General features: G+C 35.9%; 1 protein-coding gene and 1 pseudogene across 1 annotated transcript; one reads left to right on the top strand and one right to left on the bottom strand.

The window, feature by feature from the left end:
- Positions 1-1098: 1098 nt before the first annotated feature.
- Positions 1099-2040, bottom strand: Or2m12 (olfactory receptor family 2 subfamily M member 12). Its single transcript, NM_001000041.1, has one exon. The coding sequence runs from the start codon at positions 2038-2040 to the stop codon at positions 1099-1101; it is 942 nt and encodes a 313-aa protein (NP_001000041.1).
- A 4997-nt stretch (positions 2041-7037) lies between these two features.
- On the top strand, positions 7038-7161 carry LOC120095761 (small nucleolar RNA SNORA17; annotated as a pseudogene).
- The last annotated feature ends 10462 nt before the right edge of the window (positions 7162-17623 follow it).

The following is a 17623-nucleotide window of genomic DNA, read 5'->3' as shown; positions in this document are numbered from 1 at the left end:
TAGAAAAGATATACTTCTTTATTAAAATTGTTCTTATCAGTAATTAAGCAATTAATCAAAATTACAAAATTAAGAGATTGCAGTACATGACAGGACAAAGAAAACACATTGCAGAATTTATACTCAGAGGAATCATGTAGAATTAGTGTCTCGTTTTTATGACCATCACCATGATCATGATCCCAGGGGTAAGTCTCAGACTCAAGATATATTTACAAATACATTGACTATATTGCTAGAATTTTCTCTTATTGATCATAAATAGCCCCATTTATTCTCATCTATATTCTGGCACATCTGGTTACCTGTGTTCATGTCCCATGCGTCCCACACATGTATCATCTTCATAGGCAGATATTCAATGCCAGGCTCTTTCCAAAATCCTTTTGACTCCTATGTGTCCTACCTTTTAGTCTACCTTTTCTATGCTCAGTTTTTTTAATTGACAAGTGATGCATGCAAACAAACCATGATATATTATCCTTACAACTTTTTATTACTCTCTCTCTCACTCTCCTGTGTAGGATATGAATGCCTATGCAAGAATAAAGTAAATGAAAGCTCCACATTCTTAAGTATTTTGCAGAATAATATACATAGCTTGCCTACACCTCAATCTTGTCTATCTCTTTTGTCACTTCACTGTTACTTTCACTTATTTTTATTCTTACAACTAAATACAAAGTTAAGAATTAGTAGAAAATTAGTAGCTTCATTTTAGCAAAACTAAGCTCAAAGTAGCTTGGACTCAAGAGAAAAATATCAAATATTTTATATGAGCAAGCACTGTATGGTACTGATAATAATACATTGAACTTGCCACAAAAAAATAAATGGCATATTTGAACAAATAAAAATTGCCAACTTTTAAAACAGTTTTCTGTTATATCTACAATGATGGGAAATACTAGTTTTTGGAATGCATGACTTCACAATATAAAATTTTACATAATGTATGCTTTTAGAGATATGACATTGCTCTATAGTCTAGGGAAGTCTTGCCTTCAATACGTTCATCAAGCTGTATTTTAAATTATGGTACTTAAGTACCTAAGTACTTAAAACATGGCTAAAAACAGGGCATAAAAATCAGCTAACTCATGCTGCTACCTTATCAATCCCTAACACTTTCCTGAATGCTTTGGCTACTTCTTTGTTCCGGAGGCTATAAATGAGGGGGTTCAACATTGGAGTAAGGATCGTGTAGAAAGCTGACACTATTTTGTCCTGGGTGGGAGAACGACCAGAAGAGGGCCGCATGTATATGAACATGGCTGCCCCATAGTACATTCCCACCACCATGAGGTGAGAGGAACAGGTGGCAAAAGCTTTATGGCGACTTTCAGATGAGCCCATATGAAGAACAGCCAGAATCACACGAGTATATGAAGCAATAATGATTGCTACAGGTAAAGTAAGCATAATTACACAGCAGAAAAATATAATCTTTTCAAATATCAAGGTATTACTACATGAAAGAGTGAGCAAGGCAGGAACATCACAGAAAAAATGAGGTATTTCTCTGGCACCACAATATGAAAAAGACAATGCAGCTGCAACTTCTATTATACCATCAAGAGAGCCAAGAATCCAAGAGGAGGCAGCCATGAGGCCACATATTTTGTGACTCATGAGAATAGGGTACCTTAATGGGTAGCAAATAGCTACATAACGGTCATAGGCCATTGCAGCCAACAAAAAACACTCTGCTCCAAGTAGAGATACATAGAAAAATATCTGGAGTCCACAGCCAGCCATGGAGATGGACTTGTTACCAGAAAGGAAGTTGAAGGCCATCTGGGGTACTGTGGTAGTGATGAGCATGAGATCCATGAGAGAAAGTTGACTGAGAAGGATGTACATGGGGGTGTGGAGTTGGGCATCGAGGTAGATGAGAATCACCATGATAGAATTTCCTATGAAGGCCATGAAGAAGATACCCAGGATGAGGGAAAAGAAAAAAGTGTGAAGAGAGCTGTGGTCAAATAATCCTAGTAGGATGAAGTCAGAGTTACTGGTCCAATTGTTCCATTGTATCATGAGCATGTTCACTGAGGAGACAGAATATATAACAAAGGTTTTATTGTGCTATACAAAGTCTATTGTGTCCTTCCAAGCTAGAATGACTGGTTTATGCAAATATAAGAAGATTCTTTCATTGGATATTAGCTATTTAGTGATATTGAAGACTAAAGTTGGTTTTAGTTCTCTGTCTCTATTTCTCTCTCTCTCTCTTTCTCCGTGTGTGTGTGTGTGTGTGTGTGTACGTGTGTGTATCTCTCACACACAGATACACACATACACACAGAGAGACAAAAAGAGACAGAGAGAGAGACAGAGTTTTATTCTGTAACCACCTCTGACTTTGTACTCACGATTCTCTTGCCTTAAACTCTAAGGTATTGAGATTACAGACCTGCAGGCACCATAATGCCTGTCCTTAAAGCTTAAATTCTTTAGCAAAGAGAAATAGAAGATTGCATAAAAACATGTATCAAAATTTTTCAATCATTTGAGGAATAATTTAATATACATATATAGTGTTAACTATCCTTTTCATAGTAACTAACAGTAATGAAAATATTTATAAGTCCATGGAACTCCATGTTCTCTCTCTTTTATTTTCCTGGTGGCTACTATGTCACATTCAGACAAGAAAATTCTATGTAGGAAAATGGTGAAATTTATTCAAATGAGATTATTAAAATCAATTAATTTCCTGAAATACTAAACTAAACACTAGTCTAATACCAGAAAACTGTATACATTAACATTGCAACTTTAGAAGTATTTTAATTAAAATTTTGTTATTAATGATAGAAAACCATTATGAAAGTTAATACAAACAAATATTTTCATCATTTTATAATCAAAAAATATGTTCATACATGAATACTTTAAGGTTAGAAATGTTCCTGAATGGCCTGGCTTGAGTATACTATAAGTGCATACTTCAATTTTTCACTATATTTTACTTTAACTGTGTCAACTTTGTTAGGTATTCACTTCAAACATAACTTGCTATTAATTAACTGTGAATAATTATAATATCTATAAGAATCCAAAAGAGTAAATAAAATTAAATTTAAATATTTAAAAATATCCACATATATGAGAATTTTAAATAAAATATGGTTATAGAAAATATTGAACATCCTCTCTGTATCTCTACACCTCTACAATTTATTCTGTAAAGTCAGTACTTGCAAACATATTTGATAATTTTCAGATTTTATAATTTCAGATGAGGAATTTTTAACCTCTATTTTGTCAGTTTCAAACTATGGTAGGAACAATTAACTAAGACACAGTTGTATACTTATTTTAAATTTCTGTATTAAAATTCATTATTCCATAATATATTAGGAAAATGTTGAGGAGTAAAATAAATACCTACATGGAGAAAGCAAATTTCTTTAAGATTATTAACAGATATTTTTAAGAGCATGACTGCAGATCTTCAGGTCTAGCTTAGTGGGTGAAGTCGAGCATAACATGTGAAAGAATCTTAAATCTCCAGCAGCATTTTTAAAAAGATGTAAAACTTATATCTTTTAATTTTTTTTCTCCATCAGATTTGATTCCTTTTATAGTTCTGAATAACCAAGACACTGGTTTTGTCTATTTCTCTCCTAATGGCACATGAATAAATTTTCTTCTACATCGTAACATATTTTTATCAAAACTACATTATTTAGCAGATTTGGGAGGTTATCACTATTTTGTTGTCATTTTGTCCTAATTTTTTTTTAAGTTTTTTCTTCCATTTTTATTAAATTGGGTATTTCTTATTTACATTTCAAATGTAATTCCCTTTCCAAGTTTCCAGTCCATCAGCCCCCTAACCCCTCCTCCTCCCCTTCTCGATGGGTGTTCCCCTCCCAATCCTTCCCCCATAACCCCATCCCCAACAATCACGTTCACTGGGGGTTCAGCCTTGGCAGGCCCAAGGGTTTCCCCTTCCACTTGTACCCCTACAAGATTATCAACTCACAGTATTCCATATTTTACAATACTTGCCAATGTACTTAATCATTGTTATCTTGAAAATAACTACAACCCATTGTGCTTACATTTTTTCAATATTTTATTGTAAAAATTGTTGTTTACATTTTTCATTTTAAATTTTAAAAATAAAGTTATTTACTTTATTTTATGTATACGGTTATTTCTGCATATATGCCTGTAAACCACAGAAATGTAACATACTTCAAGAAAGGAAAAGATGTATCATTTATCTTGGAACTGGAGTTATAGATAATTATGAGCTGTCATGTGGTTCATAGGAATTTATCCTGAGTCCTATAGAAGATGGCTCTCAATCATTAAGCCATCTGTTCTGCCTATGTTTTCTTTTTAAAATAATATTTCAACTACTATCTTTAGATACTTGTGCAAAGTATTTTGAGCACATTCTAACCCCCACCTACTCCCATAAGCAACCTCACAACCCTTCCTTTTCTTTTCCAACCAACTTTGTGTTTTCTTCTCTTTTTCTTCCACCAACTCCAATATGCTTTACATAATTAAACTTAAAAACTGAGAACAGTACCCCCGTTGAAGGATTCAGAGAAAGGACTGAAAGAGCTTGAAGGGGCTTGAGACCCCATATGAACAACAATGCCAACCAACCAGAGCTTCCAGGGACTAAGCCACTACCTAAAGACTATACATGGACTGACCCTGGACTCTGACCTCATAGGTAGCAATGAATATCCTAGTAAGAGCACCAGTGGAAGGGGAAGCCCTTGGTCCGGCCAAGCCTGGACCCTCAGTGACGGTGGTTGTTGGGGGGAGGGCAGTAATGGGGGGAGGATGGGGAGGGGAACACCCATAGAGAAGGGGAGGGGGATATTGGCCTGGAAACCGGGAGACGGTATAACAATTGAAATGTAAATAAGAAATACCCAATTTAATAAAGATGGAGGGGAAAAAAGAAAAGAAGGGAGAAATGGGAGCAATTACTTGCATTGTTTTTAAGTAATATTTGTTTTAAATGGTTTTAAAGAGATAGTAATCTCCAAAAAAGAATGGAGGATTACATGAAAAATTGCTTTACTTATTTTAAGAATAGAATGGAGAAATAATGGCAACTTTAAGTGTTTTTAAGTATGCATGGAAGAATAAATAAATCCAAGTCTTTGATCTCAAATATAGGAAACAAAGGCACAGAATTAGAGAGAAACCCTCTGTCAACAAATAATAATTGTTTAAAATTGTTTTAATTGTTTTGAGTTTTTTAAATTATCACGATTAATGTGGTTGTAAGTTTGGTGGTATTGATAACATGACTAATTCTCTGGGAGATGTATGAAATAATAAAAAAGAATGTACCATCCCAAGCTAGCACTGACTACTCTCTGGCCCCAGCGAGCTTGCTGTCTCCATGGCTAGACCTATGCAACAACTGCCCATCTCACAGTTAGCTGTCACAAATCCCTGTAATGCAGTAAAATCAAAACTCTAGAGGATTGCAATTTATCAGTCAAATTTATATCAGTAAATTCAACCCACAAAGTGCCCAAACAAAGAACTCAGAGGTAATTGATACTGATATAAACCACCCACTTTGATTGGACAAATTGTCCTGTAATAATCCATTCCTTATAGGATATTCATAGCTACCTATGGCTATTTAAAGGCACAGAGATCTGGGTCGTCCTTCTCTTTCTCCATCTTCCTTCCTTCTTCCTTCTCTCCAGACAAAATTCTCTCCAGAAAGGACAAAGGGATGCAGGATAGTCAACTGCTAAACTCTGATAAGACAGGATAAACTAGTTCATAATTCGTGCTTCACTTAAGTTTGTGAGATGGTTCTGGGCCAGAAGGCTGAAGACAGATGCTCCAACATTTTAAGAACATTGGGAATGATCCAGGCAATCAGCTGTCTTTGCAAGTTGTATAAGTTTTGGAAGCTATATCTTTGTGCTTCCTGCATATTCTGGTAGTAGGTAATATTTAATTCCTTCTCAAATCTCTGAAGAGGTTGAAGACTTGTTATAATCTTGTAATTGAATTTAAGTTTTCTACCATTAAAGATGATGCTCTAGATTTGAAAGGATGGTTTTCAGCTAGTGATAGAAGTTTATAAACATGATTGAGGTACAGAATTTTAAACTCTTTATGTAAGGATAGATGATAGGATACTATATCTAAGTTGACAAATAGGATGAACAGGATGTTATAAGTGTATATCATACCTTATACATTGCATAATTGTTATAATTATGTTCAATGTATATCTGAGATAAAAAGAACCTTTTTAATTAAACAAAAGGAGGAAATGTAGCTGCTTGTTTTCTATTGCTAATTGTGTTCCCCAAAAAAGTATGCACAGGAGTGTCTGTATGTAGCATCTGAAACCTGCCCCAGTTAACTTTAATTGGTAAATAAAGATGCCAGCAGCCAATAGATGGGGAGGAGAGGCAGCAGTAGTATTTAGAATTCCGGGGTTCGGGACTGAGAGGAGGAGAAAAGCAGAGATACTCTATTCTTAAGAAATAGGCAGGAGAGAGGGGCAGAGTTGCCATGTAAAGGAGACAACAGAACATGGCCCAGAGGCTTGCTCAGTTGGGTCAGGCAAAGCAAAGATGAAATATAAAAATATAAATATAAAAATATAAAAACCAGTGACAGTAACTCAAAACTATCACTGGGAGGAGAACCCTAACAGCATGGAGGCTAGGCAGTTGCCCAGCTATTGTGCTGATTAATGTATGTTAAAATATAGAGGGTGTGTGTGTGTGTGTGTGTGTGTGTGTGTGTGTGTGTGTGTGTGAACATAAACCATTGAGGACAATAGTTATCCTGGGCCAGAATTTATTAAAAATATTAATACTACAGTCTATAATCTACATAGCCAAAGGCAAAAAGCGAGTCCTAGAATTGAATGAAAATTGAAACCACACCAGATATATGGAATACAACAGTGACACTCCGAAGAGAAAAGTTTATAGGAGTAAGTGACTACATGAAAAAAGGAAAAAGCAAAACAAAACAAAACAAAACAAAACAACAACAACAAAAGAAAAACAATTCCAGTCCCTAAAAACATTGCAGCTGCTATGACATCTGTATGTCAGAAGGTGGCAGACAGGAGAAACAGTGTCTATACTCAGTATTCCAACCTCAAAATATCTGAATGATTAATAGCTTAACATTCTTTTAAAAATTAGAACCTAAGATGACCACCAGGTGGATGACACGCAGCCTGAAATAGCTCCCAGACAAAAAGCCAGCTACAGCCTAAAAAGAATACCATCTCTGGGTGGGAGTGAGTCCAAGACAGAAGGCCCTTGAAAGAGATCTTTTGGGTAGGCCAGAAGAAGCGAAGCTGAAAAGACCAGCACACTAGTGACGTGAGGCTCAAACAAGGAGGTGGACTAAGATGACCACCAGTTCAATGGATGAAGACCTAGAGGGGGACAGACCATGACCAAAGTAATCTATGCCCAGCTCCATAATGCATAAGTGGGACATAGGACTCCTGAGTTGACCCCAGACACAGAGTCCATGAGTACCACTAAGAAGACCAAGAAAGTGATGGAGAAATGATAGAGAAAGATGTGAGCATATGAGAGAGAGAGAGGGAGGGAGAGAGGGAGAGAGGGAGAGAGGGGGAGAGAGAGAGAGAGAGAGAGAGAGAGAGAGAGAGAGAGAGAGAGAGAGAGAGAGAGAGAGAGAGAGAGAGAGAGAGAGGGAGAGAGGGAGAGAGGGGAGAGAGAGAGAGAGAGAGAGAGAGAGAGAGAGAGAGAGAGAGAGAGAGAGAGAAAGAGAAAGAGAGGGAGGGAGGGAGAGAGGGGGAGAGAGAGAGAGAGAGAAAGAGAAAGAGAGGGAGGGAGGGAGAGAGACGCAGAGGCAGAGACAGACAGACAGACACACAGACAGAGGGCTAGAGACGCTTGGTAATGAGGATTAGCATCGATGCAAGTAGCCAATGATGCATCCTGACATATGCTGCAACAGGGACCAGTCCTGGGTTTATGGCTCTTCAGCACCAGGGGTTTGTTACCACCAAGGATCAAGCAGATATCCATTGTCCGTGATGCTGCCTGGGGACATGTTTATGTCTGAGGACTGTGCAGAACTCGCTCCACCCCTCATATGAAAATCATGAAAGAGCTGTCCCTAGAGGCATGAAAGTTAGAGAGCAAACCTCACCCCGAGACAGCTGCAAAATTCCAGCGTAGATTGGTTTCTGAGAGCCAGACCCCAGTGTGGTAGGACTGGTCCCACTACGTTTTTGTTGTGAAGTGACATGTGGAAGAAAGATATGCCTCCCTACTTCCCCCCGTGACCTTGCCACATGCATCAATGGAGAGCTGGCCCTGAGATCATCAAAGTTGGAGAACTGTCATGGCCCTTGTCTACTACAACATTATGGACCACACCTGGGGCACAGAGAAGAGCTTGCCCTAAACATGGAGGTTGTGGGTCAGAGACACCTTCCTCTCCTCTCTCATCCCTTGCTATCCCGGTGTCACAAGAATGGGAGAATTGGCCATGTCCCAAACCAGCAGCAGCACTAAGGAAAGCATGCTTGAATGTCACCTGGGAATCAGGAGGGAGCCTATCCTCTCTGCTGGAGTTTCTGCTGAGCCATCTCCCAAGAAATGAGGGCAGAAAGCTGGAAGACTGACCCTCTCTGACCCAGATCCAAGACTTTGAATTGGGACACCCCAACATCTATCCCATTGGTGAACTGCTGGAATACATGAAGTGCCTCATCTTATAGATCCAAACCAACAGGATCTCCATCACACAGGGCAGCAACAGGTTATCTAAGATTAATACGAGTGAGGTTCCTGTGTTGATCATCTAAACAACAGCTCATTGCAAAGGACATTTGCAATAAAAAACAGTATGGACAAAATTGTATAGAATGGGACAAACTGTGAGACACTACAACCTCCTCCATGAGATTTTTTTGCCCTGTTGGAGGTAGGAGGTTTCAAAGATGGAGGGCGGGTCCAAGGGGAAAGGCAATGATTGTCAGTGACGTGCCATTTGATTTTTACTTCTGGACTTAGCATATCCTTTCAGTTGCAATTCATATTTAAATGCACACATATATTCATATATGCACAATCAATTACATGTGCACATCCTTTATACGTATTTATGCTAATAAAAAGGTTTTAAAACTGGAGAGATTTTATATTAATAATTAATCATATACATTTGCTAAAACAAAAATCCACAGCATCCAAAAAGAGTATATAGGAATTGACTATAAAGTTCAAGAATAAAATTAATTAAATACATTTTAGAAAAAAATAAAAAAATTAGTGAAACAATTAATTGAGGTTCACCTAAGTCCTTTGCAATACATATAACAGATAACAACAGATAACATCAGACGTCATGGTTGAAATGTTCATTATTCTAAATATGACACTGGTAGAGCTCAAAGAGTGGCCCATGTTTTGATTCAGAAATATGTTAATTTATGTAGTTAATTTAAAATTTAAATTATGTAGTTAATTTAAATTATGTAGTTAATTTAAAATTTTATTTGAGGAAAATTTCCAAAGAAAAAGAGCTTTGTTTCTAAAAATACAATTGTTTCATGTGTGAATATTTTACCTTGCCATGAATAAAATTTAAAATCTAATATAATATCATTTCAGATTAAAAACTAGCAAATCACAAAAAGCCTCTGAATGAGATATAAGGTTTCACCATAAATATTTTAAGTTGTAAATTTCAAAATAAATTCATGAAGGCCAACCAATAAACATATGAGCAGTATTTAGAATTTTAATCCAAATGTTTCTGGTACTAAAATTGTCACTGCAACATTACCTACAGTATATTCTATCTAACATGTAATGTTTTAAAGTCAATAAATCCTACAACAATTAAAAATATCACTCCAAACTGTAAAAAACATTATCAAATGAACACTTGAGCCTTATTTTTGTTTGTTCATAGTAACCAACATTTAAGCAGAATAAAACACATCCCTGAAAGATCCCAGAGCATCTGGTTTAGCAAGTCCTTCTCAATTCAGGTTGTATAACTAAACTGAAAAGTCAAAGGCATTAAGTCATCTATGTACTCTACATCAGGAAAATAAATGAAAGGTCATTCACTTATTCAACCTTCATTTAATTGTATTATGTTGTTAATTAGGGATATACATTTTAATTATTCTCAATTTTGTACATATACCTGGAAAAGTTATAGGAGCTGATACACTGCTGATGTACCACAATTCCAAATCAAATTCTCTTGCAACAGCTTAAAGCCATATTTATAAGTCTAATTTATTTGCATAGATACATCATTCTTAAGCATTCTGATGGGGTGGTATTCATTACTGACTAACAACAGAGGAATTTCCAGCCCAGCTTGATTTCCACTGTGTTCCAAACCTCCCATTAATAACAAACTCCAGCATATCTCGTATTTATTTATACCTGTTTGCATTCTCTGCACGTGTGTAAAATCATCAATTCATTTAGGCCATAATAGAACGTGCCTAGAAAACAGTAGCATAGGAACTGGTCAAGTCTTAACAGTTTGCTCGCTCTCACTTAGGTACTTTAATGGTTTTCGTTTAAAAAAAAAATGACAGCACAAGTACAGAACTCAGTTGGTGGTTATCAGAGCAAACATTCAAAATCTATATTGTTGTGAGAAACAAACTACAGCTTATATGTTTTCTGTGTTCTATATTATTTAAATGGGCATGTATAAAGTAATATTTTCATAAACAGTATTGCTCCCATTCTCCCAAGCCAGTCAGTCCCACAAGCCTCATTCGCCCTCCTTGTCCTATCACAGAATATTAAAGTCAACATTACTTCATTCTAATTGAAGAAGGTATCCCTGAATTCTGTCTACATTCCCAAGATCAATCCCATGGGGAAAAGGCCTTATTGAAAACCAGACACGCAACACTGTGAAAACCGAACTGAGGTCTAAAGAGTATTGTAATGACAGTGCATTTCCATCCATACTGATAAGACATTAAATTAGATTTCAAGTACTAAAGGAGAAAAAAAAGGTCAAAAGTAGAAAAGAAATAGGAGAAGGAAGAAAAGGACATAGAAGAGTGTTTAGTTTAAAAGGAATAAAATATTGATTCAGAGGATAGAGTTACCCATTTAAAATATGATGCACTATGGCTTTATAAAATTTGTAATAATTTAATCAATAGTTTATTAGTATCATAATTTCTTAATATGTGAGGTACATCTTTATATTAACAGTTTATCTTTTTAAATTTTAAATTGTGTGTGTGTGTGTGTGTGTGTGTGTGTGTGTGTGTGTGTGTGTGTGTGTGTATGGGGACTATCTAAGATATTCAGAAGGGAGTGACAGGTTCCCTGGAACCAAAGTTGCAGGCAGTTGCAAGCTGCCCATTGTGAGCGCTTGGAACTGAACTTGGCAAGTCTGGAAGATCAGTAACTACTTAAAATCACTCTGCGACAGGGAAAATTTGAAATGTGTTGAAAAATTTGACATAATATTGAGTAAAAATATTTCATATACATTAAATACTGAAAGGAGGATTGAAGAAAAAATGTTGGAGCTACAGTGAACTTAAATCTCAAAGAGTGGACGATAGAAAGTAAAAGTGAGGGAAAGGGGGCAAATTAATTAAGAATCCGTAGTAAAATTTAGGTCAGAAAACTAAATGTAAGCACTTACTCTCAATGAGCTGCATTATGTACAGTCATTCATGATATGTACTTGAATGTACTACTTTATAGATGTAAGTGTATACTTATAAGTCTTTGCACTAATTTCAAAATTACTAATCAAATATGTGCCTACAGATAGAAACTTCAAATCACACCTCACAGAAAGATATGGTCATATCTTTTAGGGAGACTCATGAGTACTACTGTGGAAACATTCATATCTGAAACATCTGAGATAATAGATAAAATTAACCTGCTTTGTAATCTAATCAACTTATTTTTCTCATGTTTCTACAAAATCTCAGTATTATACCTGTTCCAAAAAGATCAGGCAACATTTAAAATTGCTCTTGATTTCTGCAGATTAGATTCTCACCTGACCCTGACTGTGAAGCACTACAGATCCTTTTGCAAGAATCTAACTAAGTCATCTTAATTCCATCAGAAGTGTGCGGATGTCTACTTATAGGTCTGTAATACAAAAGAATTCACTTATTCACCTCCATCCTTCCCTTGTCAGTGACGTGCCATTTGATTTTTACTTCTGTACTTAGCATACCCTTTCAGTTACAATTCCTATTTATATGCACACACATATATTCATATATGCACAATCAATTACATGTGCACATTCTTTATACAGATTTATGTATTCTAATTTCTTAGGGTGAATGTAAGCTTTTCAGTGTAATGAATGCAGAGACCATACATGGCATCGGTATTTGTTCTTTAAAAAATGTCATGTAAAAACCCTTGGTTTCAAACAGAAAGGAGTTATAGTCTTTCATTACCAACAAATTTTGTGTTACAATCCAAGCTAAATGCCCTTTGGGAATTTCTTTTTATTTGGTGTAGCAAGCACAATGGTTGCTGTGTTTATAGGTAAACACGATGGAAACAAGGAATATTAAACACTCTGGATGGTCTCATCAAGATGAGCGATACATACCTTGTTTTCTACCCACAGGGATGGAAGCAGGACAGGCATAACAGCTCGGTGACCTTAGAATTATCTGTGTGGTTGGGGACCACAAGGGATCCTCCCTCAGATCCATGCCTTGAGCTTATTTTACCAGTTAATCTGTAGAATTTATTTTTATGGGAGGTGTCTGCCAACTTTACAAAGACTTTTTATGTAGAGAAATGTTAAGCTTTGTTGTGGACATGGGGATGACTTAATTATTACCAACTTTTCGCCAAGTTGTGTCTTGCTTAAATACACCTAAAATAATCTACTCTGTGCCAGACTCTCTGAGTTCGAACCAGCACTTTCTAAGAGTCCTGAAGAGACCCTGCAATTTTATATACTCGTTTTCTTCAAGATTTTTTCTTCATGATCAAATAAGTTTCTTTTTTAAAAAATTACTGATCAGTTACATTAACTGTCACCTTTGATCTTGTCACTGTTTATGTTCTAGTAAGCTCAATTTTACTACATAATATTTTCACACTATTATCTTGTTCTTCATACATTATTTCTTCACTGGTAAACTACATAATTCCTTCTTGTACAATCTTCTTCTAAGAAGTTCATTTTATGCATTGGAGAAACCCTTAAGGCCTCAGAAGAACTGGAAAAAATAGTAATTTCACACACACAAACACACACACACATATGTGTGTGTGTGTTTGTGTGTGTATATGTGTGTGTGTTTGTGACTGTATATGTGTGTGTGCATGTGTGTGTAAGCAAGTAATAACATTCATTTTCATTCTCATAATTAATTTTTAATCTTAAAACTTAAGGAAATATATGAAACATTGTTTTGCTTTTAGAAAGAATATAGAAAGTTGAGAGGCAGAAAAGCATGAAGAATTTTCCAGTTGTTGAAGAGTGCAGCACAGTTTAGTATCTAATGCATACCTTTTATGTGAAGTGTGGGTTTATTTATCATAGCAGGGTTCCTTAAAATCTTGGATGTTGGAATATACCTTCCCTCAGTCTTAAATCCCCTTATTCTGAACAAGTATTGATGTTCACAGGTACTTGAGAACATTTAAACTTCCAAAACAAAAGACAAACAACATATTTTGCCAGGTCATCTGCAATATTTTTTTTTACAATTTCTACAGGGAATTCAGTCTCTTGTCTTCAATTATAATACTACATGTTGCTAGCTACTTTTCTCCCCAGGGTTTCATAGAAATTAGGTTTAAAGTTAAAAAAAACTTAGGAAAAGAAGAAAGGTATTTCATCATATTATTGAAAAATATAAAATTTGTATTTTGTTTTCTCATGTCTGTTTGCCATCTACATACTAAAAACTCCACTGTGACTATATCTACTTTATATATCATATTTTCGAAGTTTCTTTTAAGTCTATAAAATAAGTAAAAGCGTTAAAGTTCTCATTTTAATTAGGAAAAATTCTTGAGTGTTTCATCATATTTACCTGTAAATAGAACATTGTTGAAATTCATCAATCACTTCCAAACCCTTAAGTGGAGTACAGTCACTGTGGCACCACTAGATTTACTCTCCACATATTTGTAGGCTTTTAATATTTCTAGGTGATATATTTTTTACTCCAGGTAATAACATTTCCTTCCATTTTTATCTTGGAGATTTCTCTATTTTCTCTCCTATCTTCAGTTTTTCCATACATGCCTCTAGAGACTCTCCTTTAAATTGATGGCCCCTTTTGTATCAATTGTTATTATACATATAATATATAGATTACATATAGATACAATGTATAATACATATTTATTCCTAAAGAACTTGTAAATCAGCATAATGTTACTTGTATATCTATTTTCAGGGCTTACTTTTCAGCAGTGGACAATGAATTGGTCTGATATTTTCTGGGTAGGACCACCTTTGGGCCACTCTCTAGTTCTTTCTGTAGGATTTTCCCCATCTGTTTTGGAATGTGCATTGGTGTCATCCTTTGATAACACATTGTTTCCCCTTTTAGACTACATTTCTCCCTTCTTTTAAACCCCATGTATGTATAGACTGTGTTTGTATAGAACATAATCTAAGTTTTGATATATCTGAATGGTCTCAATTGATTCTTACTATTTTACTATATTCTTACTTGTACAGCTTTATAAAAATGGATCAAATAGAAAGCAGATAGAAATATACACAAGCACTCTTTGATAAAATGTTTGACTAATACAATGTGACAGCAATGATGATCTATGAATCCAAAAGCACATCATAGATGTAACGATTTTTATTGGATATTTTATTTATTTACATTTCAAATGTTATTCCCTTTCCCAGTTTTCCCTCCACCAATCCCCTAACACATTCCTCTCCCACTGCTTCTGTGAGGATGCTCCCCCACCCATCTACCCACTCCCGCCTCATCACTCCAACATTCCCCTACACTGGGGCATAAAGCCATCACAGGACCTAGGATCTCCTCTCCCATTAATGCTAGATAAAGCCATCATCTGCTTCATATGTAGCTGGAGCCATGGGTCCCTCCGTGTGTACTCATTGTTTGGTAGTTTAGTCCCTGGGAGCTCTGGGGCCTCTGGTTGGTTGATATTGTTGTTCTTCCTATGGAGATGCAAACCCCTTCAGCTCTTCAATCCTCCCACTAACTCTTCCATTGGGGTGCCTGTGCTCAGTTTGATGGTTGGCTGCGAGCATCTGTATTGGTCAAGCTCTGGCAGAGCCTCTCAGGAGACAAATATATCAGGATTCTATCAGCAGTACTTCTTGACATCAGCAACAGTGTCTGGTTTGGTGTCTGCATATGGGGTAGATCCCCAGGTGGGGCAGTCTGTGAAGAGCCTTTCCTTCAGTCTCTGCTCCACACTTTGTCCCTGTATCTCCTTTAGACAGGAGCAATTCTGCGTTAAAATTTTGGAGATGGGTGCATGGCTCCATCCCTCAAACAAGGACCATGCCTAACCTCTGGATAGGGTCTCCACAGGTTCTCAGCTCCCTTTGTTGGGTTTGTCAGCTAATGTCAGCACTGTAGAAAAATAAAAAATGATCCACTCTTATCTCTGGGACAAAGCTCAAGTCCAAGTGGATAAAGGACCTCCACGTAAAATCAGATACACTAAATTTAATAAAAGAAAAAGCAGAAAAGAGCCTCGAACACATTGGCACCGGGGAAAATTTCCTTAACAGAATACCAATAACTTATGCCCTAGGATCAACAATCAACAAATGGAACCTTAGAAAACTGGAAAGCTTTCATAAGGCAAAGGACTCTGTCAATAAGACAAAATGGTAACAAACAGATTGGGAAAAAACTTTACCAGTCCTACCTTTGATAGATGGTTAATATCCAATATATATAAAGAAATCAAGAAATTAGACTCCAGAGAACAAAATGACCCTATTAAAATAAGTTAAGATCAAAAGTGGCTAAATCAAAAACTCAGGTGACAGCATATACTGGCAAGGATGTGGAGAAAGAGGAAAACACCTCCATTTCTGGTGGGATTGCTAGCTGGTACAAATGCTCTGGAAATCAGTCTGGAGGTTCCACAGAAAATTGGACATAGCACTACCTGAGGACCCTATTAAACCTCTCCTGGGCATATACCCAGAAGATGCTCCAATAAATAAAAAGGACACATGCTCTACTATGTTCATAACAGCCTTATCATAGCTAGAAGAAGGAAACAACCAAGAGGTCCCTCAACAGATAAAGGGTTATATAAAATGTGGTACATTTATAAAATAGAGTACTAGGCAGCTATTAAATATAGTGACTTCATGAAAATCGCAGGCAAATGGATGAAACTAAAAAATATACTGAGTGAGGTAACACAGTCGCAAAAGAACACACATGATATGTATTCACTGGTAAGTGGATATTAGGCAAAAAGCTCAGAATACCGATGACACAATTCACAGACCATGTGAAGCTCAAGAAGAAGGAAAACTACAGTGTGGATGCTTCAGTCCTACTTAGAAGGGGGAACAAAATACAATATTTTATTATGAATATTTGACAGTGGTATATCAACATCTCTATAAATTTTGGAATTCTCCAATTCTATAAGCTGTTTTTGTCTGTTAATTGTCCCCATTATTGTATAGAAATGCTTGAATTCTATATAGTCCCATTCATAAATTTTTGGTACTATTTCCTGTGCTACTGAAATTATTATTTTTTAAAATTATTTTTAAAAAGTTCTTGTCTATACCTGTAACTTGAATTATCTTATTCGATTTCTCTAGCATTCAGACTTTGTGTGATGTTACACATATCATGTATGTCCTGTCATGTACATATTTTTAAATTTTTATTTTCTTTGACTAAGTAAACAAATTTTCTACTTTTTCTTTCAGTTCCAATATTCTATCCTCCACATGGTCTACTCTGTTAGTTAGGCATTCTAGTTTGTTTTAATTTGACTTATTGACATTTTCCTTTCCAGCTTCATTTGAGTTTAGATTTGTAAAAGCATTTCTACTTCTTTATTTAATTCTACTTTCATACCATAAAAAGACTTTTATATTTCATTCATCCATTGTTATTTTCTTTACCATCAATCAACTTAGCCCTGTCCTTTTAATTTATTCATTTGGGTGTTTGTATCCTCTTTAATTCATTGAATCCTTTAAATGTTTATAGATATTATTTTAAATCCTATGGTTTGATTTTCAACTAAGTTATTCTTGGGAATCAATGCATATGGGATTAGTTGGCTTCAGGGCAGAGGAAACATTTTGTTTTCCCTTTTGCTTTTTTTTTTTAAATGAGCATCTAGAATAAGATATCCATTATGTCTTTTCCTTTGCTCTTCTGAGGACACTACACTTTTACCTAGAGGCAATGGGTAACAGACAGCTTGTAGCAAGCAGAAGTCTTACTTTGGCGATACCAGTTTGCAATACATATAGTAGTTTGATTCAAGGAACTTCTGATTGAAGGGTTTGAGGTGGGGATGTTAACGATGTAGGAATTACTTTATCTGATTCATGCAGGGATGCATGGTCTATTGGCTTCAGCACACTCTGGGGTAAGAAAATGTTTTCAAGTTATTTGAAT

The sequence above is a fragment of the Rattus norvegicus genome, chromosome 11 (genome assembly GCF_036323735.1).
Source record: "Rattus norvegicus strain BN/NHsdMcwi chromosome 11, GRCr8, whole genome shotgun sequence".
NCBI classification, from domain to species: domain Eukaryota; kingdom Metazoa; phylum Chordata; class Mammalia; order Rodentia; family Muridae; genus Rattus; species Rattus norvegicus.
This window is presented reverse-complemented; position numbering and strand designations above follow the sequence as displayed.

Excerpts from the sequence above, each read along its gene's own strand:
- Or2m12 (NM_001000041.1), bottom strand. The coding sequence starts at position 2,040 with ATGATACAATGGAACAATTGGACCAGTAACTCTGACTTCATCCTACTA.